At 54.5% G+C, this 27,630-nt stretch overlaps 1 protein-coding gene across 11 annotated transcripts; it reads left to right on the forward strand.

The window, feature by feature from the left end:
* The first annotated feature begins 307 nt into the window (after positions 1 to 307).
* PSEN2 (presenilin 2) lies at positions 308 to 27,200 on the forward strand. Of its 11 annotated transcripts, XM_082650987.1 has the most exons (15): positions 438 to 537; positions 1,405 to 1,528; positions 5,394 to 5,478; positions 6,049 to 6,084; positions 9,320 to 9,465; positions 9,982 to 10,178; positions 12,417 to 12,631; positions 13,901 to 14,042; positions 16,181 to 16,248; positions 16,949 to 17,169; positions 18,200 to 18,298; positions 20,817 to 20,900; positions 21,259 to 21,360; positions 25,091 to 25,209; positions 26,488 to 27,200. In XM_082650987.1, exons 6-15 carry the CDS (start codon positions 10,002 to 10,004, stop codon positions 26,641 to 26,643), a joined length of 1,383 nt encoding a protein of 460 aa, XP_082507113.1. In that variant the 5' UTR covers positions 438 to 537; positions 1,405 to 1,528; positions 5,394 to 5,478; positions 6,049 to 6,084; positions 9,320 to 9,465; positions 9,982 to 10,001; the 3' UTR covers positions 26,644 to 27,200. The 11 variants fall into 11 exon arrangements, 10 of the variants coding, with proteins under 10 accessions (XP_082507116.1, XP_082507113.1, XP_082507111.1 ...); XM_082650990.1 differs by lacking the exons at positions 438 to 537; positions 9,320 to 9,465 and adding an exon at positions 308 to 335; XR_014296505.1 differs by lacking the exons at positions 9,320 to 9,465; positions 26,488 to 27,200 and adding an exon at positions 21,730 to 21,875 and having other exon boundaries at positions 25,091 to 25,210.
* Positions 27,201 to 27,630: the final 430 nt, after the last annotated feature.

The following is a 27,630-nucleotide window of genomic DNA, read 5'->3' on the forward strand; positions in this document are numbered from 1 at the left end:
ATTCTCAGGTCATGGGTAGCAATTTAATTCCTGTTCAATTTTATCTGGTAGTTTTGAAGCTCTAGAATACAGACCAGGAAAACTCTCAAGATGTTAGCTCACCCCAGGCCACTAGAGCTCCCTTATTGTGAGTAAATACCGGGGGTGGGGTGGGGGGGTTGGAATGCGGGGACCTAAAACTACAAGACAGGAGACTGTCCACGAAGCAAATGCGCTACCGTCCTATGGTGCTGCCGCCAAGGCCTTCTTACATTACAGGCCCAGCCTCCACTCACACTAAGGTCAGTGCTCAGTCCAACGTCAGGTCCATTCTGCGGTCCCTGCGGCGAATAGGGGTAAGCCAGGCCTCTCTCGCTCCCCTTGCCTTTCCAGGGCCGCGGCTCAGGTTGGGGCCCCGACGTGGACCGGGGAGCGTAGCGTCGCCTACGGGGCGGGGGTGGGGCCGGGGCGGGCCGGGGGCGGGGTCTGCGCCGGCGCCGGGACCGGCGGGCGCTCTGCCAGCTGCGTAAACAATGCCGGAGCACCGCGGCGGAGCAGGTGAGCGGGCTGGAACGTGCGCGCGGGTCGCGGCCCGGTCGCCCGCGGCTCGAAGGACACGGGGTGGAGCCGCAACCCGCGAGCCGGCCCCTGCCCTCCGCACGCCGTTCGCGGCGGTGGGTCGCGGCCCCTTGGAGGGTTCCGGGGCTGCGGCTCCAGTGGCCGGGGAGGGGAGGGCGCCGGGACAGCGGCGGGGCCGGCCCGGAACTGGGGAGTGGAAGGAGCGCGGGGAGGGGCCCCAGGCCTCGGGCCTTCAGCAGGGCCCGGTCCACCCGGCCGCTGGAGCTCCCGCCGGGGTGGACGCGGTGCGGGCTGTTACAGGGCCGGGGCATTTAAAGGAGCAGTGCACGTGGGTCTCGAAGGCGTGCGGACGCGGCATTGTGTTCCTCCCTCCTGGCTGGCACCTAATGGGCGCCCAGTCCTGCTGGCCTGTGGCACCCGGCCCGGGCAGTGCTTGGCGGGGGCAGGAGGGGAGGCGGAGGTCTTCCTGCGTACGTGAGGAACAGGACCTCAGGTCCGGGCTTGGAGACTCCCGTTTCGTTATCATTGGTATTTGGCCGTTTTATCAGGCATTTACAGCTGCAAGGAGACTTGCAGAATCTAGCTTTTGAAGCTGAAGAAAATTTTATCAATGAAGAAACTCAGCCCACAGAGCTAAAGTGACTTTGTTCAAGGTCACGCAGATCGGCTATATGAGAGCCAAGCTTAGAACCCGTTGTCCTGGACTCTAGTTCTGTTGTCCAGCCCTGGAACTAGACCTCGGCCCTTTGACAGTTGGGTGAAATGCCCCCGCCTGTGCCTTAATGAGTATTCCCTTTTTACGGTACGAACTGTGGATTGGTGCAGTACCTGCATCCTCATTTACAGACGGAGAACCTGAGAGGCATCCATCCCATCCGGAACAGTTGCAGAGCCAACTTGACCCAAAATTGACAACTTGGGTTGCCAGCCTGTCCTGAGAGTAACTGATCGGTACAGACCCCGGCTTCCGGTATGGATGCCCCTGCCTTCTACATAGACCCCGTTCTGTAGACACCTGAGTCTCCAAGGACTTCAGCCAAGACCTTTGGCAGTAGTTAAAAGGCTTCGTATAAGCTGCTCCCGGTGTGTGAGCCTCAGGTTCCCCTCTGTGTGAATGTGGCTGTGTGGGACAAGGAAACGTGTTGGCAGCGGTGTTGTCTGAGCCCGGCTGGTGAAAGGGCCTCGGGTCCTGTCTCCAGCTCAGAGCTGCAGCTTCAGCCACCCGTCAGGCAGGCCATCCAGGTTTGTGCCCTGGGTGTGCGAGGGAGCATTCAGGGCAGTGGCTGGAGGTGGGGGTCTTGGTGGAATGTTGCTGTGGAGTGGGATGGTGGTTGTGTCAGGTTTTTAGGAAAAATTCTGTATCGTTTGGTGTTGAAGTATCCGTGCACCAAGTCTAGAGTCTGACATGTGCATGCATGGGAGGTGAATGCCCTGAGCCTGTCTATTTGAAGAAGAGGAGGACAAAGAAGAGCGTGGCCAGGGGCTGCCGCTCAGATGCGCCTGGGGGCCCGTCGCCCCTCCCCCCCAGCTCCCTTGTGGCTACTCACAGCCCCGCTGCACCCCCAGGCTTTGCCAAATGAGAGGCTCCCACCTACCTTGGCCTCTCTCTAAGTCACTGACGGTAATAATGACAATAACATAACTTAGGTTTGTCATATACAATAAAAAGCCATTTTGTACAGTGGTTGTCACAGTTGTCTTAAGAGCATCGATCACACTGAAGCAGTTCTTATTTTTAACCCTTTTACAGAAGGGGAAACCGAGGTTCAGGGAGACAAGCAGCTTGTCCTGTTGTGTGGCTTCCATGGCTGTGAGCACCAGAATTTGAACCCAGCTGGCTGTGTCTTCTTCATCTTTTGAGTTTTTGCACAGGAGGCTTCCCACACTCATGCCCTACCCATGTCACTGCACTACTGCCCAGGACATTGCTCTGTGGTCTCCATTAGCAACTACCTGGCAAAGCAAAAAACAAAAACAAAAATTTTTTATAAAGAAACCAAAGCAGTGCGTGTAGGTCACATTATGTTTTATTGAAGACATGTTTGGCTGGTTTTCAGCTGTTGATTTGACTTTTAGACACTGTTTAGTTGGGGACTGGCACGATAACAAATGTTTCTGCCAGTATTTCCACCTGTTCCTGGACTGCAGCAGCTGGGGGTGGGGCTGGGGGTGGAATACAAGGGCTCTGAGGCTGGCACACCCTCCACACTGCCCCTGGCCAGGGCCTGAGAGGTTCTCCGCACCTTGAGCTGGCCGGATCTGACATGGGCTTCAAGCCCTGTGTAATCAGTGTTGGCTTCTTGACCTGGAGGTGGTGAGGCTGCTGTGTTATTACAGTCTGGGGAAAAGTAATTTCAAATTGATCCTCAGGGAGGACCAGGTGTGAGGGAGGGAGATCATTTCTGTCCAGTTTCTTCGTTGCCTGGGAGAATGGGTTGCTGATTTGTCTTTGCTAAAATACAGTCTTCTGGAGCAGTGGGAAGAAAAATTAAAGGGTGCTCACTTTCTGCTGTACCGTATCTGCTGAGACATATCCTGACCTCGTCTGTGTTTTGTAGGCTACCTGCGTGACTATGGTCCTGGGCCACTGAGTATGTGACCCTCACAAGTACTTTACAGCAGCAGGAAAGAGCTCCTTGTTGGTAATTTGGAGACCTGAGCTGTAACTGTGGCTTCTGGTCATGGGCCTTAACCTTTTGTCCTTTTGTCCCTCTGGGCTTCAGTTTCCCTAAATGGGAAATGGGGTGCTGACCGGATGGGCTATGAGGTCCTTGCCAGCTCTGACGTCAGTCTACGGACTTGCCCTTTTGTTTGACAAAATGTTCACATTGCCGGAGTGCCCTGGACTGGGGCTAAAGTGGAAACACCCGGGGCCTGGATGAGGCGTGACCTTGGTGCTCAACTCGTGTGTCTAGTGGTTTAGCAGATCGTAGCTTTCCAAGAGGGCCATCAACAGGCTTCTGTTATCCCTTCTCACTGAGTCCCTGCCTTTATTTCATCTTCATTATAACTACCGTCTATTGAGCTCTGTGCCAGACACTTTACACATTATCTCTAGTTTTTACAGTCATCTTGCAAAGTGTGCCTATCCTGCTTTTTACAGAAGAGGACAGGGGCCATGTGAAGTGGCCCGAGTGTGCGGGCCACTTGTCCCAGTGTGTGGTTCACATCAGTCAGCTAGCTGACTAGTTTCTAAGGCTCAGCTTTTGCCCACTGGCTTACTGCTTCTCATTAAAACAAACAAACAAAACCCCACAATTTTTTCTGGGCCCTACTCAACGGTGGCCACCTTCCCAGCTTCCCTGTGCCACTTCCAAACCGCCCCTTTTCCAGGCTCCTTCAGGAAATGAGAGAAAATGTTTCCTGGGAACTTCTGAGTAGGAAAGGGCAGACAGAGGTAACTCTAGAGCCTGGGTCAAGGTTTCAGGAGGCCCCATAGGGTCGCCTGGGGCCTGTGACTTGGGAGGGCGGAGTGGGACTTCAGGGCCTCCCTGTGGGACTCAGGCCCTGGCTCCGGCGGAGCCCACCTCCCTGTGCTGGGGAGAACCATCTGGCAAGTGATGTGCATCAGAGTATGGGCAGGGTGGATGGACAGATGGATGAAGGTCAGCCAGGGCCAGTACACGGTCAGGGGAGACAGGCAGGCAAGCTGTGGGAATTTCTAAGGGAATTTCCTCAGCTCAGGAAATTCTTCCTTAGTATGAGGGAAGGCTGGGAACACCCCAGGGGTCATGGGAGCTCTGTGAAGTAGCCATGTGACCATAGACAGAGGCCCATTTAAAACCAATGCCACCCTCTTTGAGGGAGCACTGAAAAATAAAATGAACAAATGTGACAAAACAGAAACAGACCAACAGAATAAACTGTGGTTACTAGTGAGGAGAAGGAAACGGGGAGGGGCAAGATAGGGGAAGGGGATTAAGGGGTGCAAACAACTATGTATAAAGTAAATGATACAAGAATGTAATGTACAGCACAGGGAATATAGCCAGTATTTTACAATAACGTTATGTGGAATATCTATAAAACTATCAAGTCACTATGTTGTACGCCTGAAACTACTGTAATATTGGAAGTCAACTATCCTTCAGTGATGAAAGGAAGTGAGGGGCACTGTTCAGTTAGACCTGCAAAAACAAGTACCCGGATGCAAGCCTTTCTCTGCTGACCACCTGTTTGTCTTAAGTGCAGTGGCTCCCAAGTTTCTTTTGGAGCCGAAATTTCCATCTTTTTGCATGAGGCACTAGTGTTTACTAGGACATTTAAAGATCGATTTCCTACTTAGGTCCATTGGCCTTCAACTTTAAGGTCAAAACCTTTGCATTTCTCTGAAATGAAAATCAGGTTGAGGAAATTGGGTCACCAGGGTTTCTGTAATAACTGCAGGAACTGCTGACACAGCAAGGTTGGGGAAATTCTCTGGGTCACACTCCCTTGGTTTGGCTCATTCAGCATTTGGATCCCATTCAGCTGATTAATGGGAGTGAGCAGTGGCTCCTTTGGATGTTTGATTTTACATCCTAATCCAAGGAGCTTTCAGCCACAGTGCTTTGTTCTGGGAAGGGTTTCCAGAATGCAGTCTTAGGCACCTGTTCCTCCCATTAGCTTCTCTGCATTTTCCCGCTGCTCCGTCAGAGAGAACGGAGAGCCGGTTGCTATGTGGTTGATAGGATTTGACATCAGCAGTAGGAGAGTCACCCAGTCCCACCAGCACCTGCCTGTGAGTCAGCCTCCCGGCAGGAGTTCTTGGCGTCACTGGTGCTCTGATGTGGAGAAACATCTAGCAAGAAGGTTGTTTATCTGCATACATTTGAGTGGTGATTTTTCCCTCCAAGGATTGCAGAGTATCATCAGTCTTCAGTTCCAACTTAGAAGCAAAAGGAGTACATCCCAGCTGCTCTGTTCTCCTTCAGGAACCAGGTAATAAGAGGGGTTAGGAGAAGGTGTAAAAGAGGCTTCCCGAGTCCATCTGTTCCCCCCAGTCCAGGGAGAGAGGATGTGGGAGAAGGCGGGATGGAAGAAAATCTGTCTAAATGTTGATACTTGTTATTTCCCTTTAAAAAATTAATAGCTTTACAAAAAATGCCAGGCACAATCCATGTTTATTATAGAAGCTTTGAGAAATGCAGAAAAATATAAAGTATCACCCACAATCTCACTATCCAAAGATAACCACCGTTAATGTTTTGTAATATTTCTTGCCAATCCTTCATATACATGCATTTTCTAAGACAATTCAGATAATTATGTATGTCAAGTTTTATATCTATTAAATTTAACATCTTGTTTTCATATGTTAGTAAATATTCTTTTTTTTTTTTTAGTAAATATTCTTTGAAGTGAGATTTTTAGTAGTCATATGTTAGATCCCATCAAATGGATATATTATCATACAGAGTCAGGCATCTTGGTCATTTTCACTTTTTAAAAAAAATATATAAATGACTGCAACAACCATGTTTTTATGTAAATCTTTTATTATTTTCTTAGGACAGATTCCAAGAAGTAGCATTTCAGGATCAAAAGGTATGAATGTTTTTAAAGCCCTCGATTTTTACTGCCTTCAGAAAGGCTGGTCCATTTGGTACCAGCGACGCTTGAGCCCCAGTTTTACTACACCCTCCTTCGAGGTGGGCATTGCTTGGGGGCTTTTTCAGCCAGACCACTCTCTTCTCCCCCTGTGGCTCTCCTAGTCTGAAAAGCTTCTGCTCATCTGCCTCCCCAGTGGCTCTCTGACCAGGCACAGGGTATTCAGGAGGAAGGACTGTTCGTTCTTTCACGCCCCCATTCAGCGAGCAAGTTGTACAGGGCAGTAGGTGTGTCAAGCTAGGTGAGCGAGGCGCCCTGCCCCTGAGACAGGGAGGTGAACTGTAACTGGACACTTCCAGTACCAAGTTTGGGCCCTGGCTGGGGCATCTGATTACTTGTCAGCAGCTCCAGGGAAGGTCTAATACCAGCCTAAGAATTGCCCAGGGACCATCTCAAAATGCAGATCCCTGGACCTTTGGCCAGGATGGAACTTAGGATCTGCATTTTAAATAAGCACCCTAGCGTAGCATTTAAGAGCCCAGAACCTGACCACCTAGGTCCAAGGATGACTTTGAACCTATCACTTTTTAAATCTTGTTGCCTCATCTGTGAAATGGAGAAGGATAGCAGTACCCCGTACCTGACTGTTGTGTTTAGTGCATAGTGAGTGCTCAGCAGCTGTTCTATCACCACCCCTCAGGTGGCCTGGACCACTTTGAGAAACAGCATCTCAAGCATCTTACAGCTTTCTCAAAGTCCTAAGCCATGCCCTCAGGTGCTAGGAGCTCCGGGAGGCACCTCCACCTCAGCTCATGACCACCAGGCCCAGAGGGCTGCGATTAGAGCCACAGCCAAGTCCAGCCCTTCCCTGCTGCAGCCCCTCTGTGCCCTGGTTTTCTGGGAGTCCCGGGCAGAGTGCAAGGAGGGAAGGAATCTTCTCAGGGAGCATTTGTTTTCTCGCGAGGAGGCCATGAATTACATGTGGTGGATGGAAAAGCGTGTTTTGTAGTTTTCTGACTTCCTGCCTCTGTGCAATGCGATGCTGCATGGAAGGGATACAGTCCTTTTTTAAGCTCACTCTCCCTGGGCGCGTCCTTCACAGACTTTGGGAGGCAGAAGTGCATTCCTGGGATTTGGTGACTGGCTGAAGAAATGGAAATTGGAAGGACTTTACTTGATCCGGGTCCCGTGCTTTTCTGTCCCCACCCGCCCCGTAGCTCCCTGTCTCCTTCCAAGAAGCATCTTCACTCCTTGTCTGTCCATCTCCCCACTAGGGGAAGAGGCAGCCAGGATGCTGCAGCTGTTGTGGTTCTGAAGGATGAGCTTGCCCTCTGCCCTGGGAGTGCAGCCCTGCCGTTTAGATGCAGGGACTCCTGATCTGCTCCTCCAGTCGTGGTAAAGGCAAATCACAGGCCCTCCAGAGGCGTGGGAAGAATAGAAGGAGTGAGATCGTAACTAAATTATTAATTCACACCCCTAACAAATCTGACGTGCTACAGAATAAAGTGTGGAAAGAGCCGCTGCACTGCTCCAGTTGGAGTGTCCCGGTTTAGCTTGCAGAAATGCAGCCAGCTCTGCGTGCCGGTACCCCTTTTTGAGTCAGAATGGACTCACCGTTGCCAGAGTGGGCAGCGAGGGGATCTCCTGGGTCCAGGCAGGGGTCTGTTTGGGATTTTTCTGGTGGGGCCCAGCCTTGCAGAGGAGGAGCGCTTTGAAGTTTTCCCTCCTGGGTCCCCATTAAGTGTTTTCTTTCGTTACCGTTACTGTAGATGATGGAAGCTAGGAACTTCCCAAGGTCTCACAGCCTGTGAGGCTGCAAAGCCGTGTCCCCTCCAGCTGGGCTCTGAGGTAGACTCTGCTGGTCCCAGGTCTGGGCGCTGAGAAGCAGATCCGCCTCCTGGGCCCTAGGCCACACTAGTCCTGGGGCCTCCCGGGAAGAGGCAGGAGGGCTCAGCTGGCCCTCTGCTCCCACAGAGCGCACTCTGGTCACATCCCTCTTCAGCACCAAAACCCTGGCTGGCCCCCTCTGCTAGCTTCAGCTCCCCCTCCCCGGTCAGGCCTCCACGCCCCGCCCTGGGATGGTCCACCTCCCACCACTGCCTCCCTGGTCTCCACCTTAGTCGTAACTGCAGTAGCACAGCGTCCTCGTCACCCCTCCTGGCAGCTGCTGTACTTTACTTCCTACCGATGTCACTACTGCTGTCACTCCTGTACTTGTCTTATCTCTGCTGAACCCTGGGGAGCTTAGCGTGTTCATTCTGAAATCCCTGTGAGAGCCACGGGGGAGCCTTTTGTGAGGGCCCAAGTCTGTGAGGTGAGCAGAGTCAGGCTCTGCCGCAGGCCTGTACTTGGGGATGGAGTAGAAGTCCAGCTGGGAGTAATCCAGGCCACGGCCTGGGGCACTGTCTTCAAAAACAGCAGCAGCCTCGGACCCTGCCAAGATGAACAGAGCTGGCTGACTCAGTAGAAGGAACCTGCCTGCTCCATTTGAAAATCATAAATTCTTGGAGGCAACTGACGTGGAGATGAACTTCGAGCTGAGAGCAGACCTGACTGTGCCGAGTGGCGTGAGGCTGCCCCAGGGTCCCAGGAGGCAGGTGACGGGGGAGCTGGCCCAGCCGCTAGCCCAGCTGACCTGCCCAGGATGTTGGTAGGGCTCCGGGCTGCCCCGGCTTCCCAGTGGTGCTGCTCTGCCCGCACCACTGCGGCACAGCAGTCCCGGGGGACAGGCTCCCTCCCGGATGGTCCCTACAGCCTTGTTTTTTCCTGTGGGTCCCACACTCAGCTGTACTTCCCCAGCGCGCATGCACGCACACACACGCACACACACACACTCACACACACGCTCGCCTCTCGTGGTCTCGGCTCACTGCTCCCGTGGCCGTCACTTCTAAACTCATGACTCTCATCTCCACCTCAGGCCCCAGCACTCAGCTGCCTCCCAGGCATCTTCACCCTTTTAACCCATTTACATTCAGCAGATTCCTGGATCAAATTCACAGTGTTTCCTCTGAAACCTTGTTCTTCCGCTTCTCCCATCCTACTCCCTGTCTGGCCTTAGTCTTGGACTCTGTCCCATTTTGTCCCACACATCTGGTCCTGTCTGTCTACCTCCTACCCATTCTGGATTCTCTCTCCTTACTCCCATCCATTCTTGCCACCTTAGGCCCTCTTCATTACCCACAATTGTCTCCAGGGAGGTCACCTTTCCTTCTTTTTACTCCTTTTTCAGTCAGTGGCCAGACTGATATTTCTAACCAGAGATCTGATCTGTCACCTCTGTCCTCGGGGGACGAAGCACACCTCCTGAACTCGGCACCAGCGACCCTTCACACCTCCACAGCATCACCACCCCAACCCCGGCAGTGCTGGGCTCAGGCGGGAACATTCTTCATGCCCTCTGCCATTCCCTCCCCCCTGGGAAAATCTGTCTCCATCAGATGACGTTATCTTCTCCAGAAAACACTCCTGATCTCTGAGTTTTAGTCCCTTCTTTGTGCTTCTGTACCTCTTGATGAACACCTGGATTATATAATTTGTCACGTTGGATGGTTGGTTTTTAATTTTTTACAACAGAAGTGTCGTTGGCGCACGATAGGTGCTGAACAGATGTTTGTTGATTGAATGAGTGAGTGTGCTGGCAGTTTGGAGGGGCTCTGACATTTCTAGTTGGGGGTTTTGCCCCCTGTGGCCTGGATCTCCTCTAGCCAGTCCCTCTCGAGGTTGCTGCAGCCTCAGTAGTGGCTCCTGGGGACTGTTGCTTTATAGCAGTCCTTTGACAAGCGCGTCTTGGGTGGTCATTGCGGGCTGTGCAGGTCTTAAATCCGCCTCTCACCCTCTGCTGCCTTTGCCTCGCAGGAGAGTGGAATAAGGTCCCCTGTGCTCCTTTTCCAGGCACTTTCGGAGGTAGGGTCATGCTCACATTCATGGCCTCTGACAGCGAGGAAGAAGTGTGTGACGAGCGGACGTCCCTGATGTCAGCCGAGAGCCCCATGCCGCGCTCCTGCCAGGAAGGCAGGCAGGGCCTGGAGAACGGAGAGGGTGCCGCCCAGTGGGTAGGTTCCCACCAGCAGTCCAAGGCCTCCGGACAGGTACCTGGGGTCCCAGTGGACAGAAACCAGGCATTCTCTGATGTGGGAGGGAGGGGAAAGTAAAGGTGAGAATTGGCCAAAAGGGCGGGTGGTCCACCATGGTGGATCCTAGGTCTGTGAAGGCTTGATAGTAGACTCTGCACAGACACAGCCTATTACAGATCGACCCCGCAATGGACTGAGTGATTCTCTCCATCCTGGCCCTGCCCCTTAGGTTTGCCTTCCTAGTGCAGGTTACTATTTCCACAGGAACCTGAGAGTGAGTTTGGATGCCAGGACAGGCAGCGCAGAGACGAAAGGACGGTAGGAGGAAACTGCTAGAGGGAACCTTTTTGGTAGATGGCCAGACATGGTCACCAAGAGGTTACCTGATTCATGTTTGACTTTTGAGCTGGGGATGTGTCTTAGTTCAAGGCTGCTATCACAAAAATACCATGGACTGGGTGGCTTATAAACAACAGAAATTTATTTCTCACTGTTCTGGGGCCTGGGAAGTCAAGGTCAAGGTGCCGGCAGATCCGATGTCTGGTGAGGACCTACTTCCTGGTTCATAGGCAGCTGTCTTCTCTCTGTGTCCTCACCTGGCAAAAGGGGTGAGGGAGCTCTCTCGGGCCCCCCTTTTTTTTTTTTTTTTTTGCGGTACGCGGGCCTCTCACTGTTGTGGCCTCTCCCGTTGCGGAGCACAGGCTCCGGACGCACAGCCTCAGCGGTCATGGCTCACAGGCCCAGCCACTCCGCGGCACGTGGGATCTTCCCGGACCGGGGCACGAACCCGTGTCTCCTGCATCGGCAGGCGGACTCTCAACTGCTGTGCCACCAGGGAAGCCCTCGGGCCCCTTTTATAAGGCACGAATCCCATTTGTGAGGGCTCCCCCCTCGTGACCTAATCATCTCCCAAAGGCCGTACCTTCTAACACCATCACATTGGGAGTTAGGCTTCAGCATGTGAGTTTGGGGGACGCAGACGTTCAGCCCGTAGCAGGAGGGGTGGGCTGCACTGTGATTTTGCCTCTGCAGCCTGCAGGGCAGGAGGTTGTAACATATGAAGTGGAGGATATACTTGGGAGAGTCATCTAGCCAAGCCACCTCCCTCCTCATCAGGGTAACACAACATCTGAATTTGCCTAAATTCCGTTCTTCGTTTTGCCCATTATAGTAATTTTTTCTTCCAGCCAGCCTTATTTCCCTTTGCTGAAACTTGAGCTCACTTCTCCTATCCTCCTCTGGGCTCTGAGAGAGAGCTCACCAGCTCAAGACCACTGCACAGCTACTCCTTAGCCCATTTCTTGCTAGTTGCTTTGTCTTTTATCTCCTGGAGTTTTTGTGCATTTCAGCTCTTTCAGTTCCTGTTCATTAAGTGTTCCTTTCTTTCTCAGATGAATATATAGATGGAATTCTCTCTGCCAAGAACTGATACCAAAGAACAGCCACTTTTGATTTTTGTTTCATTTGGCTTTGTCTTGGCTGTTAATGTAATTAACAGAGCAGCTAATGATTCTGAATTGCCACAATTCCAAAACAAATCCTTGCAGATCAGTGTGTGCCAGCGCCTGGCGTCCTGTCCTCCTTCGCCGCCTCATCATTTATCCGTAACCCAGATCCTCCCAGATGCTTGATGCCCAGTTCGCCTCTTCGCTTCGGAGCTGCAAATCTTGCATGCTTGCTTTGGGGGGCGGGGCGGGGTGCAAAAAGTTCAAAAGTTCAAAGTAATTTCTTGCTCTGCAAATTCCCAGTGTCTTATTCACAATCAGAGACAATCCCCACATCCCCATGTGTGCTGACCATTCTAGTTTGTGATGTTTCAACCAACAGAGTTTAATTTCTGCCCTCCTCGTATCACCTGGCCTGCCAAATTAGTGTGGCCATGTGAACAGAACTGAGTGGCATCCTGAGTCCCTACACTGAGGGAGGGGACAGATCTTTAGACATGCCCCAGACCCATTCTGCAGACCGTCCTCGTCCACAGCAAAGTGGACCGTCCTCGTCCACAGCAAAGTGGCCTCCCCTCCTGAATCTGTGGTGGTCAGCGCCAACTTAAATCTCTCGTTGTCCTCATAAACTTTTCAAATGTCCTGCAGTTCCACCACTCCCACATCTAAACTACAGCCCATAGACTGGTTCTTACATCTGGAAAGCAACATTCAAACTTCTCGTTTCCGGTTCCAAAACACCCATGCGCCACATCGCTAAGGCCTCTGGGGGGGCGTTCCGTGGCCCTCACAGTGTGGTTTCCCACAGAGAGGCCAGGAGAGCGAGGAGGACCATGAGGAGGACCCTGACCGCTACGTCTGCAGCGGGGTCCCCGGGCGGCCACCAGGCCTGGAGGAGGAGCTGACCCTCAAATACGGGGCAAAGCACGTGATCATGCTGTTCGTGCCTGTCACGCTGTGCATGGTCGTGGTGGTGGCCACCATCAAGTCCGTGCGTTTCTACACGGAGAAGAATGGACAGCTGTGAGTTGGGGGCTTGGCGGGGAGGGGGAGGGGGAGCTGGGGGAGGGGAGTGCAGCCTGTGTCGGCCCCATGCCAGCAGTGAAGAGCAGGGCCGAGGAGCTGCCCGAGTCCACACCCTGGTCCGTCCACTGCCTCCTGGCTATGTGACCTGCCTGGGTACACTGCTAACCTTTCTCGGCCTCAGTTTCCTCATCTGTATGATGGGTTTGATAACAAGGTTACCAGGAGAATTGAGTGAGTTGATCCACATAAAGGGCTTAGAAGAGCACCTGCCACCCGCCAGGCAGCGCTCCGGCACGCTGGGTCTCGCTGCAGGAGGCAAGCTCTCCGTCCCAGGTGTGGCTGTACCCCCCATCACTGCGTGACCACAAGCAAGTTGCTTTCTCTCTGGGCCTCTTCATTCATATCCCCATGAATGTAAACCAAGGAGGACCAAATGATTTCTGAGCTCACTTCCAGCCTTGCACGGGAGACTTTGTTTCTTTTAATAAGGAAAACGCAGGCAGAAGCAGCAGCCTGGGGAAATGGGAGGGCTCTCTCTGCTCCCTCCCCCAGCCTCCCTGTGGTTATTGCTGCCGAGTACCTTCTCTAAACATCTTTTTTTTTTTTTTTTTTAGGGAGTTTTTGTTAAATTTCGTTTATGGTTTTTTTAATGAAAAGAGTAGAGAAAGAAGCCCTTGCCCTCAGGAAGCTTGTAGTCTGATGGGGGGGTGACTCAGAGCAGCTCAGGTGAAAAGCGTTAAGAGACCTTGAGCGCTTCGCGGGCAGTTTGTTTCCCTACGTCCAGAGCGAGGGATCCATGAATTACCTTCTGAGTTTATTAGCTGCCTGTGCAGCTATGGGGTTACGCTGGGTGTGGGTAGGGGAAGCAGCGGGGGCGGAGGCGTCCTAGGCTCGATGGGGCTGATAAGGAAGTGGATGTAGGGAACCGATGGGTCTCCCTGGACCAGAGCTGGGGATTGGGGTCAGCCGGGAGAAGCACTTCCAGGGGAGGGTTGAGTTGGTGTGGGGGCCAGGGGAGGCCTTGGTGAGGCCAGCCAGGCCCTTCCGTGCGGCTACATCGGCTCAGTCATAGGCCAAAGTCAGGAGCCAGGAGACGGGAAGGCAGGGCAGCTCATGGGGATGGTGGGCAGCGCGTGCCAGGGCAGCCAGAGCACGGTGCTGAGGGGCAGGGGTGCCCAGGGCACCTGCACCCCAGGTCCAGGCTCCCTCGGGGTGAGGCGTACAAGCAGGCAGGGCACAGAGACCTAGCCCTTGCCCCTCCCTCAGCATCTACACACCTTTCACCGAGGACACATCTTCGGTGGGCCAGCGCTTCCTCAACTCCGTGCTCAACACCCTCATCATGATCAGCGTCATTGTCGTCATGACCATCTTCCTGGTCGTGCTCTACAAGTACCGCTGCTACAAGGTGAGCGCCGGTCCGCCTGCTTTCCTCCTGCCTGCCATGCCTCAGTGCCTCTTGGGCAGCAACCCTGGCTCCTTTTTTTTTTTTTTTTTTTTGTAACAGAGTTCATTTTTCTTCTGTAAAATAGACCCTGATTTTTGGTGCAGGCATACCTCGTTTTATCGGGCTTCACAGACACTGCGTGTTTTACAGATTCGAGGTTTGTGGCAACCCTGCGTTGAGCAAGTCTGTTCGTGCCATTTTTGCAACAGCATTATTTTTCAATTGATGCTGTTTTAAAAATTTTTTTAGACATAATGCTATTGCACACTTAATAGACTGCAGCATAGTAGAAACGTTAACTTTTACGTGCAGTGGGAGACCAAAAAATTTGTGACTCACTTTCTTGCGTACTCTCTTTATCGTGGTCCGGAACCCAACCCAAACTCACTGAGGTTTGCCTGTACTCTTTCCCACCCCACCTCTGCCCCCCCCCCGCCATGGATTACCTAATACTCCTGTCCTTTGAACTTACACATAATCCCACTTACTTGAGTTCCTCTTTGCAGTGTTCATAGGGTTACTTCTCACGTTCAGAAGTTAATTTTATTTTGCTTCTCCTTCCGAAGAAGTGAGATGTTCTATTTTAGGCTCCTTTCACCCGATATACTTCCCCTCCAAGTTTATTTTTATTTTCCCATTTCCCTTTCGGCTGGAGATGTACAGCTGCTGTGCCGAGGTCTTCCAACACTGGGAGATGTTTGGGCGGGCCCCCTGCTCTGCGGGGCGGTCCCAGGGAGGAACAGGGGAGTTGAGTCCCACGTGGCCCAAATCGTCCATAGAGATCCGTAAGCTTTTAGGCACGGGTTTCAGGCTTTTCTCCCAAGGAAGGCTTTGAAGCCCTGAAGACTGAATGGAAGTTGAACTAGACATTACCTGATTTAAAATCGTTCACACACAGGCATGTGCGGCCCTTGATATTAGGCTGCTGCCATCTGTGGAGCAGGTAGAGACAGATGGGGAGGCTCAGTCTAGAGGGACGAGCCCCGTCCCAGCGGGGGTGACGGTGGGGGTGAGCGGTGGGGGTGGGGGGCGTGTCCGAGAGCTGGAGCTTCTCAGTAAATAGCTACCTGTATAAAGGCAGAGTTCGTAACTGGGGCAGGGATGGCCGTGGGTGGCAGGAAGCAGGGTAGAGGGCTCTGTGTTTGGAGCAGAGGATACAGCACACGTAAGGACAAGCTAGAAGGAGCATGGCCAGTGAAAAGCCGGCACTGCTCTGGTCAGCAGGTGTCACGCGACCACTCCCAGGGACTGTTAAGAGGCAGCTCGACCCTCCGTGCAGTAAGATTTACTCCATGACGCGGGCAGGAGATGACGGTGGACTAGGCAGGCCCAGGTGGGATGAGGAGGGTCAGCACGTTCCAGAGGCGGCCCCTTCCCCTCTGGGTGGAGCGCACAGCATGGCAGACAGACCAGGTGGCCGCTGAGGTCCCCAGCGGCCTGAGCTGGTGACCGATGGTTCTGGCCTCCAGGGAGGCTGGTAGCGGTGACCACCATGCCGCTGCCGGCTGCCTGAAGGACTGGTTGAGGATCAGCCCCACCCTCGCCCTTGACCCTCCCTTATTTGGCCAGGGGAGGAGGAACGTGTCTTTCTGAAGACCTGTCTGTAGGCCCTCAGGTGGGCAGTGACTCCCCGGGCTGACTCTTCTAAACAGGCTACCTCAAGAGTCTTCCCTGACCACTCTGTCTAATAAAATAGCACCCCAGTGGGTCTCCTGTCACTTTATCCAGCCAGGTTTTTTTTCATAGCCCTATCACTTCATGCTAACATGTGTCTGTGTGTCTGTTGTCTCACTGCCCTCACACTGGGTTGCAGCCAGTGGGCGCAGAGACCTTGCCAGCCTTATCTCCAGAGCGTGGAATGTGCCTGGCGTGTCCAGAAGGAGTAGAGTGCTAGGTGTTCAGACCTGAAGGAGCTCCAGCTCCTTCGTATGCTGGCTGGGTTACCTGGAGAGAACTCCTTGACCGTCTGTGCCCTCCTTATCTGTAAAATGGCCACCTTCCAACATAGTCAGGGAGGAGCCTAAGGAAGAAGGGTTTCCAGGCCTGGGCGTCAGTCCCGAGGACCGGGGCCTGCGATCATGCTGCCTGTTTCCGTCTAGTTCATCCACGGCTGGCTGATCATGTCCTCCCTGATGCTGCTGTTCCTTTTCACCTACATCTACCTTGGGTGAGTGGCAGCTGGTGGGCAACAGGGTCCTTCGAGACCCCTCCCCTGTGGTACGAGTGGGTCTGAAGGACCTGGGAGGGAAGGGTGCCCCTTGGTCTCCACACCTTCCCCGTGTTGCTGCTCCAGGAGCCCGGCCTCCTCGACACGGGAGTGGAGCTGCGAGTTGGGCCACACGTCTCCTTCTGGTTCCTGATTTAAAACAAATAACGCAGAGCCATCACAGAGGGGGTTCTCTGTGAACCCCAGCGGGGGTGGGGATTCGGGGGCAGAAACCCCTCAAAATTTACATTCTGATCTTCGGGCTGGGCCTGGGTACCTCCTAGTTTATGGGGAAAGGGATCTCTCTTGCCCTGGATTTGGGACATCAGCCTGACCCAGGGGCCCAAAGAGACTGGAGGGACAGGAGAGAACACTTTTCCAAGGACCTTTTCCACAGGCAGAGGGTCTTCCAGGCCGTGCCGGCGCACGTTTATGGGAACCAGCCCAAGGATGAGACGTTGGGGTACTCCCCACCGTTTCATAAATTTTTCAAGTGGTTACATGTGGGGCTCATGGAAACAGGGAAGGAGATGTCAGCAGGTGAAGCCAGAGGTTGGAAGAACCCATGCTGGGACTTAATGATGGAAGGGTGTTGAACTGTGTCAGGGTCTAACATCTCCACTGAGTTTCCCAGCTCACGGGCTTGACTGTGGTCCCGCAGGGAAGTGCTCAAGACCTACAATGTGGCCATGGACTACCCCACCCTGTTCCTGACCGTCTGGAACTTCGGGGCGGTGGGCATGGTGTGCATCCACTGGAAGGGCCCCTTGGTGCTGCAGCAGGCCTATCTCATCATGATCAGCGCGCTCATGGCCTTGGTGTTCATCAAGTACCTCCCAGAGTGGTCTGCGTGGGTCATCCTGGGCGCCATCTCTGTGTACGGTAGGTGGGCCATGGGCTTGCAGGGGTGGGCCATGGAGTGACGTCCAGGGCTGAGTCCTCACTGCTGGACAAGGGTGATGGGTGTGGAGAAGTCTCCCCTCCCCCCACCCCGCCCCGGGAGGCCTCGATGATCCCCCTTCTAGAAAGTTCACCTTTGTAAAAAAAAAACAAGTGGGGTCCTGTGGAATTGTGACTGTTGACATGGTTACTAATAACAGCACTCACACCGTTAAGCGCTTTGCACACTGGAAGTCATTTGTTCCTCAGAACAACCCTGAGACTGGGCACAGTACCGATAAATAACGAGCACCCAAAATGTTAGCTGCTCTTCAGTTAGTGTAGTCGTCCCTCGGTATCCTCGGCGGATTGGTACCAGAACCCCCTCAGATACCAGAATCCGAGGATGCTCAAGTGCCTTGTGTAAAATGAGGTATTATTTGCACATCACCTACGCACATCTTCTCGAACACTTTAAATCGTCTCTAGGTTACTTGTCATGCATAACGCAACGTAAACAATATGTAAATAGCTGTCGATGTGCGGCAAATACAAGTTTTGATTTTTGGAACTTTCTGGGATATTTTTCTGAATATATTTGATCCGCAGCTGGTTGAATCCATGGATACGGAACCCAGAGATATGGAGAGCCGCCTGTATCAGTGTGATAGCCATCACCCGTGCTGCTTCTTACGTTGTTAGGATAAGGAATTTGGGGCTCAGAGAAGTGGGACTTCAAGCCCATCCTCTGGTCTCTGAGGCACACAGCAGTTCCCTGTTTGCAGCTAGCCTGTTTGGACACCGCTCAGACCCCACTGTGGGCTCCAGCCAGTGCAGGCTCTAAGGATCGTGGCTGAAACCCGGGGTGGGGGGTGGATTGCTGGAGCAGCAGGGCGTGGTCTGAGAGCCTCGGCCTGGGGCTCTGGGACACGCTCGCTCCGACGCCTGGTGTTCAGAGGGCTGGTTCCTCTCTGGGGGCTGCTTGGGAATAAACATGTTTCTTAACATGCCAAGGACGTCTTTGCTTTCCCAGATCTCGTGGCTGTGCTGTGCCCCAAAGGGCCGCTGAGAATGCTGGTAGAAACTGCCCAGGAGAGAAACGAGCCCATATTCCCTGCCCTGATATATTCATGTGAGTATATGATACATGCATGGCTTTCGGAGGTGATGAGGAGATAGTTAACCGTTTCCCTGACGAAAGGAGACGAGGCAGCCTCGGTGACCAGGAGGGCTCCACCTTCTGAGATGGAGGTGGGCTGTGTCTTGCTTTTAGACAGGAAGAAACTTGGAAAGTCAGAGCAGGAAGAGGACACCGGGGATGTGGTCCTGCCCCGCAGCTTCCTCCCACCTGCCTCCAGTGGCACGTGGTGGCTATAGGCCGCGTTCCCATGAGCCCAAGGCCACCGACTCAGCCCTCCAGGCCCCTGATAAGGGACTTTGGAGAGGGACTCTTTAGGGTGGGGGTCTGGGGGGGAAGGGTGCGCCTACCTTTCCCTGGCCTACCTCAACAGCTTCGTGGCTGGTTGAAGTGAAGTCTCTGAAGGGAATGCCTTCGGGGTTGCTGCTGGCCTCGGGGCCAGTGCACTCGGGGATTTGTACTTATAAAGGCATCAACAGACATGCATCAAATTCATACTTTGTGGTGGGCGCTGTGCTGGGCATTGCGGTTGCCATGGAAACAAGATCCACAAGGTCCCAGGCCTCAGGGAGCTCACTGCGCTGTGGTTTTCATGCCCTCCCCTCTGTTATTCACGTAGAGAGCCTGAATTTCTGGGGCTCGGTTGTCTGCAGGGCGCACTGGGAAACAGCCTATGAATGGCTAGAGTTGGCACCCTATACAAATGAAGAACCGAGCTCGTCGTGGAGAGCCGCTGGCGGCCTGGCCCCAGGGTGAGAAAGCACATCCCAGGCACAGCCTAAAAAATGAGCAGAGACTGTGTATGGAAAGACTGGGCCGTGTCAGACTTCCGCTCACCGTCGCTGTGCTCTGATGGAGCTTACATTCTAGGAGGGGAGGCAGACAGGGACCCAACAGGCAAACATAAGTCAGGAGGTGAGAGCCCCATAGAAAGATAAAGTGGGGGGCGGGGGGTGGGCGTGAAGGACTCCAGGGTAGTGAGGGGTGCTATTTTACAGAAGGTGGTCAGGGAGACCCTGTGTCATTTGACCAGAGACCCGCCTTAGGAATATCTGGTGACAGAACTCCAGGCAGAAGGAACAGCGGCAAGTGCAAAGGCCCTGAGGTGGGCGTGGGCCTGGTGTGCTCGGAGCGCCCCGAGGCCAGGCAGAGGGAGCCAGCGGGTAGCGGGGGAGGTCAGATCCTCTCAGGCCATGGTGGGGACTTGGCTTTTATTGCTGAGTGAGATGTGATGCCACTGGAAGACTGTGGACTGACCTGACTACGTTTTAACAGGACCACAAAGGTTGTATCAGGGACAAGGGTAGAAGCAGGAGCCAGGTTTGGAGGCTGAATAATAATCTGGGAGAGAGATGTTGGCGTTTGGCCCCAAGGCAGCAGTAGAGGCGTTGAGATGTGCTTGGACTCTGCAGACATCTTGGAGGCAGAATTGGCGAGATTTTCTGATGGTTGGGGTGCAGGTTGTAAGAAAGAGAGTCAAGGTTACTGTCAGTTTTTTGGGCCTGAGCAACAAAAAGGATGGAGTTGCTGCTTACTGAGAAGGAGAAGGCTGGTGGGCGGGTCGGGGGGCAGCTGTTGAGAGCGTTCAGGGCATGTTGAGTCTGAGATGCTCACTGGACATGCAGATGGAGAGTTGGAGAGATGGGTTAAGAGTTCAGGAGAGAGTTTCTAGGCCAGAGAGAGAGAACATGTTAGTACCACAGGATCCAGCAGTCCTGCTTCTGGACATAGACCCAAGAGGATTGAAAGCAGGATCGTGAACAGATTTTTGTGCACCCATGCTCACAGCAGCACTCTTCACAATATCCAAGAGATGCAAGCAACTCAGGTGTCTGTGGATGGAAGAACAGATAAACAAAATGTGGTATATACAGAGAACGGACTGTTATTCAGCCTGAAAAAGGAAGGAGGTTCTGACACATGCTCCAACATGGATGAACCTTGAGGACATTATGCTAAGTGAAATAATCCAGTCACAGAAAGATAATACTGTATGAGTCCCCTTATACGAGGTATCTTAGGTCGTCAGAATCATAGAAACAGAAAGTGGAATGGTGCTTGCCAGGGGCTGGGGGATGGGGAGTGGGTACAACGTTTCAGTTCTGCAAGACAAAAAAAGTTCTGGAGATCTCTTTCACGGCAGTGTGAGTATACTTAACACTATTAAACTGTACCCTTAAAGATGGTCAAGATGACGTATTTCATGTTACATGTTTTTTTACCACAATAAAACAAAAACATAATTAGTTCACCAAACTTGTTCACTAACAACATTATCATTGTTTTTGTGAGGAGGCCAAAAAAGACAGGAAGAAGCATCGTCTGCCCACACCTGGTCAGTGAGTCTGGACCCCCAGCAGCCCCCTAACAGTGGGGCATAAGCAAATACCCACAGGAACTGAGGGTCCTGTGCAGGCTTTCTGGGGACACAGACTGGCCCGCCTGCCTCCCAGGCCCTGGGGGCAGCCACAGGTAGTACTGCCTGAGGCCTGACCCTTCTCTCCCTCCCCAGCCGCCATGGTGTGGACAGTGGGCATGGCCAAGTTGGACCCCTCCTCTCAGGGAGCCCTTCAGCTCCCCTACGACCCAGAGATGGGTGAGTATCAGGGGGCTGACAGCCTCTCATCATCGGGGGCGGCTTTTCACCACATCCAGCTCAGCCTGGCCTGGCCTCTGCGGGAGGCACGAGGGCCGGAGGGGCAGGTGGGAAGACCAGCCCCCCCTGGACACGCACGCCCTGGGGATCGAGTGCGGTGGGACCGCGCTCCTCTGCCTCCGCCCCGTTCCTCTCCCTTCCCTTCCCTTGTGTGTGGACTGGAGAATCCTCTTTGGGTCGGGCTGGGTGTGGGGGGTAGGGGGATGGTAAGGGCAGGGGAGCCCTGAGCTCAGAGAACCGTCTGACAGGCTGTCGTCTCTCTCCCTTGCTCCCTGCTCACACGACACCGGACACCCAGAAGAGGACTCCTGTGACAGTTTGGGGGAGCCCTCGTACCCTGAAGTCTTTGTGCCCCCCCTGCCTGGCTACCCGGGGGAGGAGCTGGAGGAGGAGGAGGAAAGTAAGGTGCCCCGACCGTCTGCGTGGGCCTGGGTGGGGCCCCCTGAGGTCAGGGGAGGAGGGCGCGAGGGGAGGAGCCCCTTCCACATCAGAGACGGCTTCGCAAAGTCGAGGAGGAGCCTGCAAAGGCACAGCCTTGTCGGCAGGCCACGGGGACTTGTACGCCCAGGCTGCACCTCGTGTGTGGCAGACACTGGTTGAGTACCAGCTGCGTGCCTGCTCTGTGCTGGGAGGCGGTCGTACGGACGCAGCTCTGGGGGACGCAGCTACGCAGGCGTGGGCACTGACCGCCCTCCCCGGAGCCGGGAGGACCGTGAAGGAGAACACGGGGTGATGGGGAGCGCTGACGGGGCTCATGACCTGTTTCAAGGGGTCCGAGGAAGTCGCCTGAGGAAGTAACTTCTGAGCTGAGCTCCAGAGGCTGAGCCACTGGAACTCGGAGAGGGGGACGCACAGCGGGGGTGCGTTTCCAGCTGAGGGGACCTTGGGAGCAGAGACCCTGAGGCAGACGGCACGGTGAGTTAGAGCCAGTGAAGGCAGGACGCTGAGACCCGAGTGCAGAGATGGGGCAGGGAGGCAGGCAGGGACTTGAGGGGCCTTCTGGATCAAAACGGGGATCTGGTCTGTGTCCCGTGAGCGGTGGGAGCCGTGGGGGGTGGGGGAGGGTTTTGAGCTGCATGGGAGGAGGGACATGAGGGAGAAAGGCAGGTTTGTGGCTGGCAGAGTGCACCTGCGTGGCCTGAGGACGTCCCCGTGTAGCCATGGGGGACGCAGGCGTGGGCTCTGGGCTCAGAGGGCCGGCTGGGCTGGGCAGGTCAGCGCCAACAGCACGGCTCCGTGATGGGACTGACAGTGGAGCTGGGGTGGAGACTCCCCCAGGCAGAGCCCCGGGTGTTTGGGGGCAGAAGGAGCTGGTGTGGAAGGCTGTCCTGAAGACACACCCAAAGACGTTCTAACATATGGCTGTGTTCCCAAGGGGATTAAAATAGCCATTCCATCAGCACACGTTTACGTACCACCTACTATTGCCGGGTGGCACATGGGAACAGGGAGGTGCTGCAGGATTAAAACAGCCTCTGCCCTTGAGAAGTTCCCCGTGGGAGCAGCCCAGGTGGGAGGAGGTGAGGTATAAAGTACTCAGGGCAGACCTGGGGAAGAAGATGATGCCGAGGTGGGCCTGGAAGGGCAAGTCGGCCACCCGGCAGACAGGCTGCCAGGCTGCAGCCCAGGCCTGGCACTGAGCCCCCGGAGTCAGCGCGGATCCCACCGGGGCACAGTCCACAGGGCCACCCTCGCTTCACACGCCAGCCCCAAGTCCTGGGGGTCTCCAGGCCACCCGCACTTCTGACCGACTGGCTACGGATCTGGGGGTTCCCACAACCCCCCCCAGGTTAGAAAAGTTGCTAGAACGACTCACAGAACTCGGGAAAGTACTAAACTTAGAATTACAGTTTTAGTATAAAGGATACAAATCAGGACCAGCCAGATGAAGAGCCTCATTGCTCGCGGGACTGGACTTCATCTCCAGGCTCCCTCTTCTCCCCAGAGGTTGGTCTGGCCCAGAGTCGCAGCCCCCTTATCACATAACCACGTGGTCTTTCTGGAGACCAGCGCCATCCTGATCCTCTCATTTGCATAAATGATCCAAGGGGCTCCTGAATGACAGACACTTCTGTTACTGGGGAAATTCCAAGGATTTGGTCTCCCTCCTGGAACCAGGGACAAAGGCCAGTTAGATTCTTTGTTACACAGCAGCATTGGCAAAGGCTCAGATGAGAGAGGAGGAGGCCTTCCGGGAGCTCGGGGCAGTTTGGTGGCCCAGGCAGCTGGGGGCCGGACCTTCAAGGGTGCACAGCACTCACAGGAGCTCGAACTTCATCCTGCAGGCTGTGGGGAACCGTTAGTGGTTTGCTGCAGGGAATTGAAGTGAGCAGAGCTGCATCCCAGACAGATCCCGGGCAGCAGCAAGGAACACAGACTGCTGGGGGACCAGGTGAGGGAAGAGTCATGAGGGCCCAGCTCAGGCAGCAGGCTGAGAGGAGGCGGTGCTACCACATACCTGGGACGCACTGACAGGACTTGGCTGGGCAAGGGATGGGCAGGGAGGCGTGGAGGGTGACGGGGGAAGGTGGGAGGCTCTGCAGGACATCAGATGGAGACGCCACGGACACACGAAGGGGAGCGATGCTCGAGAAGGTCAGGGTTGGAGACCCCAGTTGAAGTCACCAGGATATACATGTTGTCAGAACTGCGGGTCCCCAGAAGGTACCCAGGGAAGGTGTAGGGTCAGAATGGAGAGCGAGAGGGACAGCGTGGGCGACGTTTACGGGATGAAGGGAAGGGCGCTTGTGGAGGACCCCGGGGAGTAGCCAGCCAGGGGACAGGGCGCTGAGACAGGTAGCGTGAGGGTGTCCATGGGGTCCGGGCGGTGGCCTGGCCAGAGCACATTGGCTGGGGGACATGGGACCTGCCGCCACAGATCTCTGAAGTGCCTGGGAGGTGAGCGCAGTTCCTTTGAGAAAGAACTGATTGAAAAAGAAGAGAGCAGGAAGGGGAGAAGGCAGGCAGAGCAGGGAAGCAGGAGTGGGGGTAGCGGCGAGAGGAGGCACGGCAAGAGAAGTCACCTCTGTAAGGTGACGAAACTGGAGTGTTTGCTCTGTGCCGAGGCAGGAGCCAAAGTGAGGAAACTGAAGTCAGAGAAGAGGGGCCGTGGAGGAAGGGACAGACCGAGGTGAGGGGCCTCTTGCTTGGAGCCCAGAAGGGAGGCGAGGGGGGCAGACAGGACAGAGCATGTTTCCTTGATGCAGACCTCCTCAATTCAAGTCTGTTTCTTAAACATTTTTATTGTCTGTGATGAATAAAATTATCCTATAAACAAGCGTACAGAGCAGTTGTACGAAAGGAAACAAATGAAAGCATTCTAGAAGCTCTTGTTTCCTTATCAGTAATGGATACACTAGTTACAAATTATGTTTACTTATTTTTCTAATTGAAGTTTAGTTGATTCACAATGTACATTTACGTACTTTTAAGGGACATGAGTCTCCAGAGAACCTCAGGTATTGTACATGTTCTTTAAAGTAGTGAAATTAAATTTCTTAAAAAGCATTTATAATTCAAACTGAGCGCTCAGTTGGGTAGCCTCCCATCAGCCCCAGGCAATGCATTTTATTCGCTCTAGTCTTAACCAAGTGCCAAGCACCAGTTTGTTTGTTTTTTGGTTTTTTTTGCGGTATGTGGGCCTCTCACTGCTGTGGCCTCTCCCGTTGCGGAGCACGGGCTCCGGATGCGCAGGCTCAGCGGCCATGGCTCACGGGCCCAGCTGCTCTGCGGCATGTGGGATCTTCCCGGACCGGGGCACGAACTCGTGTCCCCTACATCGGCAGGCGGACTCTCAACCACTGCGCCACCAGGGAAGCCTGCCAAGCACCAGTTTTACTCGAGTTATCAGAAATGCTGGCTTTGCACGGCCCAGAATGCAAGTCACTCAGACTACAGGTTCCCCCTTTTTCCCACTGGCTGCTGTTCTTTCAAGGCAGCCAGTCCTTGTCCCAGAGTCCAGGTGAGGTGAGCTGGGCAGTCACACTACCCCATCTGCCCTCTGCGTTCCTCAGGACTCTGGCCCCTGGGCTGGGCAGAGAACCTGGGCTGTTTGGCTGGGGTCAGCCTTCTCTGCCGCTTCCTCCTGGGGCTTCCGAGACCTATGGATTCCCTCTGTCTCCACCACACAGGGGGCGTGAAGCTCGGCCTCGGAGACTTCATCTTCTACAGCGTGCTGGTGGGCAAGGCGGCAGCCACGGGCAGTGGGGACTGGAACACCACGCTGGCCTGCTTTGTGGCCATCCTCATCGTGAGTGGGCTGGGGGATGCTCCCCGCCCAGCCCTGGGCAGTGGGGCCCCTGAGGGTCTGTCTGGTGGGGGGCCCAGGAACCCAGGGGAATTTTCAGGTGCTGTTATCCCTTGGCGGGGCTGGGCAGGGTTGCCAAGAAGATCCTCAAGGTGAGACCGAGGTTTACAGGAGGTTCTGGTCATCAACAGACGCAGGCACAGCACAGGGGAGCAGTGACCAGGGGCTCTGACATTACCGAGCTTGTGCACTGGGTGCCAAGGGCTTGGCTAGCTCTGTGCATCTGTCTCACGGCACCTGTGAGGCAGGGATGGTGACCTGAGATTTACAGAAGACGGAATAGGTTGAGGGCCTGGCCCGTGGGCACAAAGCTGTGAGGGCCGAGCTGTGATTTGAACTCGAGTCTCTGAAGCCAGGGCTGTGTGTTTTCCCTCCATGCCACCCAGGCACCATGGGGTTCTGAAGCCCCATGGGATCTCCTGGGACTTGAGACGGGGGCCCATCACTTTGAACCCCAGCAGTGAAATTTGGAGACCTGTATGTCACGTAACATGGCCAGATACACATGGTGGGGAAGCGTCTTACGGTGACTGGAGAGGTGGAGGCTCTGAACGGTGCATACTCGGTGTTCTGCCTGGTGAACCCCGGGTGGCACGTGGCACGTTAGGGCCGAGGCTCCAGTCCTGCAGACATTCTGTATTTGCCCAGTGTGTGTCAGGGATGGGGTAGTGAACTCCCAGGCTCCTCCACTTCCAGATTGTCTGCCCTGAATTCCTGCTCTCCCCAGGGATAGGGCAGGCACTCTGGTTTCCTGTCCCCACCCTGGACCACTGCCTGCATTGACTGGGCTGAGAACAGGATAGGCAGCCACTGGGCCTGCTCCCCAGGGCGGGGTCACGTGGCATCTTGGTTCCCTTGGTGTCCGCTGCTGAGAACATTGCTGGCTTTCAGTCCAGCCCGTCCAGTTCTTGTATAAATATACGTCCCCTTGGGGAAAGCTCCTCACCCTCCAGCAGCCAGCCAGGGGAGGTAGTCTGGTAGTGGCAGCCCCGTTCTAGGGGTCAGGAGGCCTGCTTTCTGGTTCACCCGTCCATGTGCAGGGCGTTGCTACGGGGTGAGAACTCCTGCCCTCAGGCACCTCACAGAGCCGTTGAGGGGACCAGGGAAGATGACGGGGTGTCCAGGGCTCCTGAACCCAGGGACTGTACCATCACTGACTGCTCTCCGTCCCCCGTCCACACCCGTGGTCACCACCAACCCCCTCGCCTTTGTGTCCTGCAGGGTTTGTGTCTGACCCTTCTGCTGCTCGCCGTGTTCAAGAAAGCGTTGCCCGCCCTCCCCATCTCCATCACGTTCGGGCTAATCTTCTACTTCTCCACAGACAACCTGGTACGGCCTTTCATGGACACCCTGGCCTCCCATCAGCTCTACATCTGAGGGGAAGCCTGGGCACCGTGGCCTGGAAGCTGGAAGAAACGGTAACTGGATGCAGTTGTGCAGTTGTACACTCTAGTGCCATATATTTTTAAGACTTTTCTTTCCTTAAAAAAAAAAAAAGCGGGGAGAGAGTAAAAAAGTGTCGTGTTTACTTTGTGAAGAGGAAGGACCAGCTTTTTGGTGCTGGTTGTTTTGTCACCAGGCCGTGGCTCACCCCTTTGTGAGCATTTGCTTCACCAGCAGGAGACGCGGGAAATCGGTCCAGAGGAGCTGAGGAAGGTTCTGAGACGTGGGAGGGGCTTGGGGAAGGTCCCTGCTCTCGCCCCACAGCCTGGAGTCCTCTGAGGGCCTAGCCGGAGGACGGGGCGCGTATATTCGGGACCGGGAGGTCACGCCTGGGACGGCATGTAGCGCCTGGTCGCTCTGGCCGGAGAGGAAAAGCCAATTTTCTCTGCAAGGAATGTTCACCAATGCTTTGTCTATGATGCTGTCATCATTTTATTACCTTTAGAGTCCTTGTTAAAAGCAGTTACTGCTGGGAAGTGTCTTAATATCAATAAATAGACGAATCCTGTTGCAGTGTTGGGGTTTGGTCTGCTCATCAGTGTGGGCCCCTCTCCCGGCATCCTGGGATAACATGCCCTGGGCGCAAAAGGGAAGAGATTTGCCTAGTTGTGAGGAGAGAGGCTTAACTGCCCCCATCTCTGCGATCGTTTCTTTAACTAGGTTTCCTAAGCAGAGGCGCTCACAGACTCCCGAGGCCCACTGTCTGACAGCTGGGCGGGTACCCGGCTGGCTGTCTTCAGAAACACTGCAAGGCTGTCGCCAAAACACAGAGCGAGAGAGAGGGCTGGTCCCCAACAGAAGCAGCCCAGCGGGGGCCAGGTGGGAGCCCAGGAGCCTGCTCTCCTCTCCTTCTATGGCCATGTCTCTGGGCACTGCGGGGGGTGGGAGGTGGGCAGATGGGTTTTTCCTTTGTTTCTCTAC

This window comes from Grampus griseus (genome assembly GCF_964374135.1).
Source record: "Grampus griseus genome assembly, chromosome: 1".
NCBI lineage: Eukaryota > Metazoa > Chordata > Mammalia > Artiodactyla > Delphinidae > Grampus > Grampus griseus.

Coding starts and splice junctions, on each gene's coding strand:
- PSEN2 (XM_082650990.1), top strand. CDS start 10,002: ATGCTCACATTCATGGCCTCTGACAGCGAGGAAGAAGTGTGTGACGAG. Junction 17,170..18,199: donor GGGCGCCATCTCTGTGTACG/GTAGGTGGGCCA, acceptor TTGCTTTCCCAG/ATCTCGTGGCTGTGCTGTGC. Junction 21,361..25,090: donor GCTGGAGGAGGAGGAGGAAA/GTAAGGTGCCCC, acceptor TCCACCACACAG/GGGGCGTGAAGCTCGGCCTC.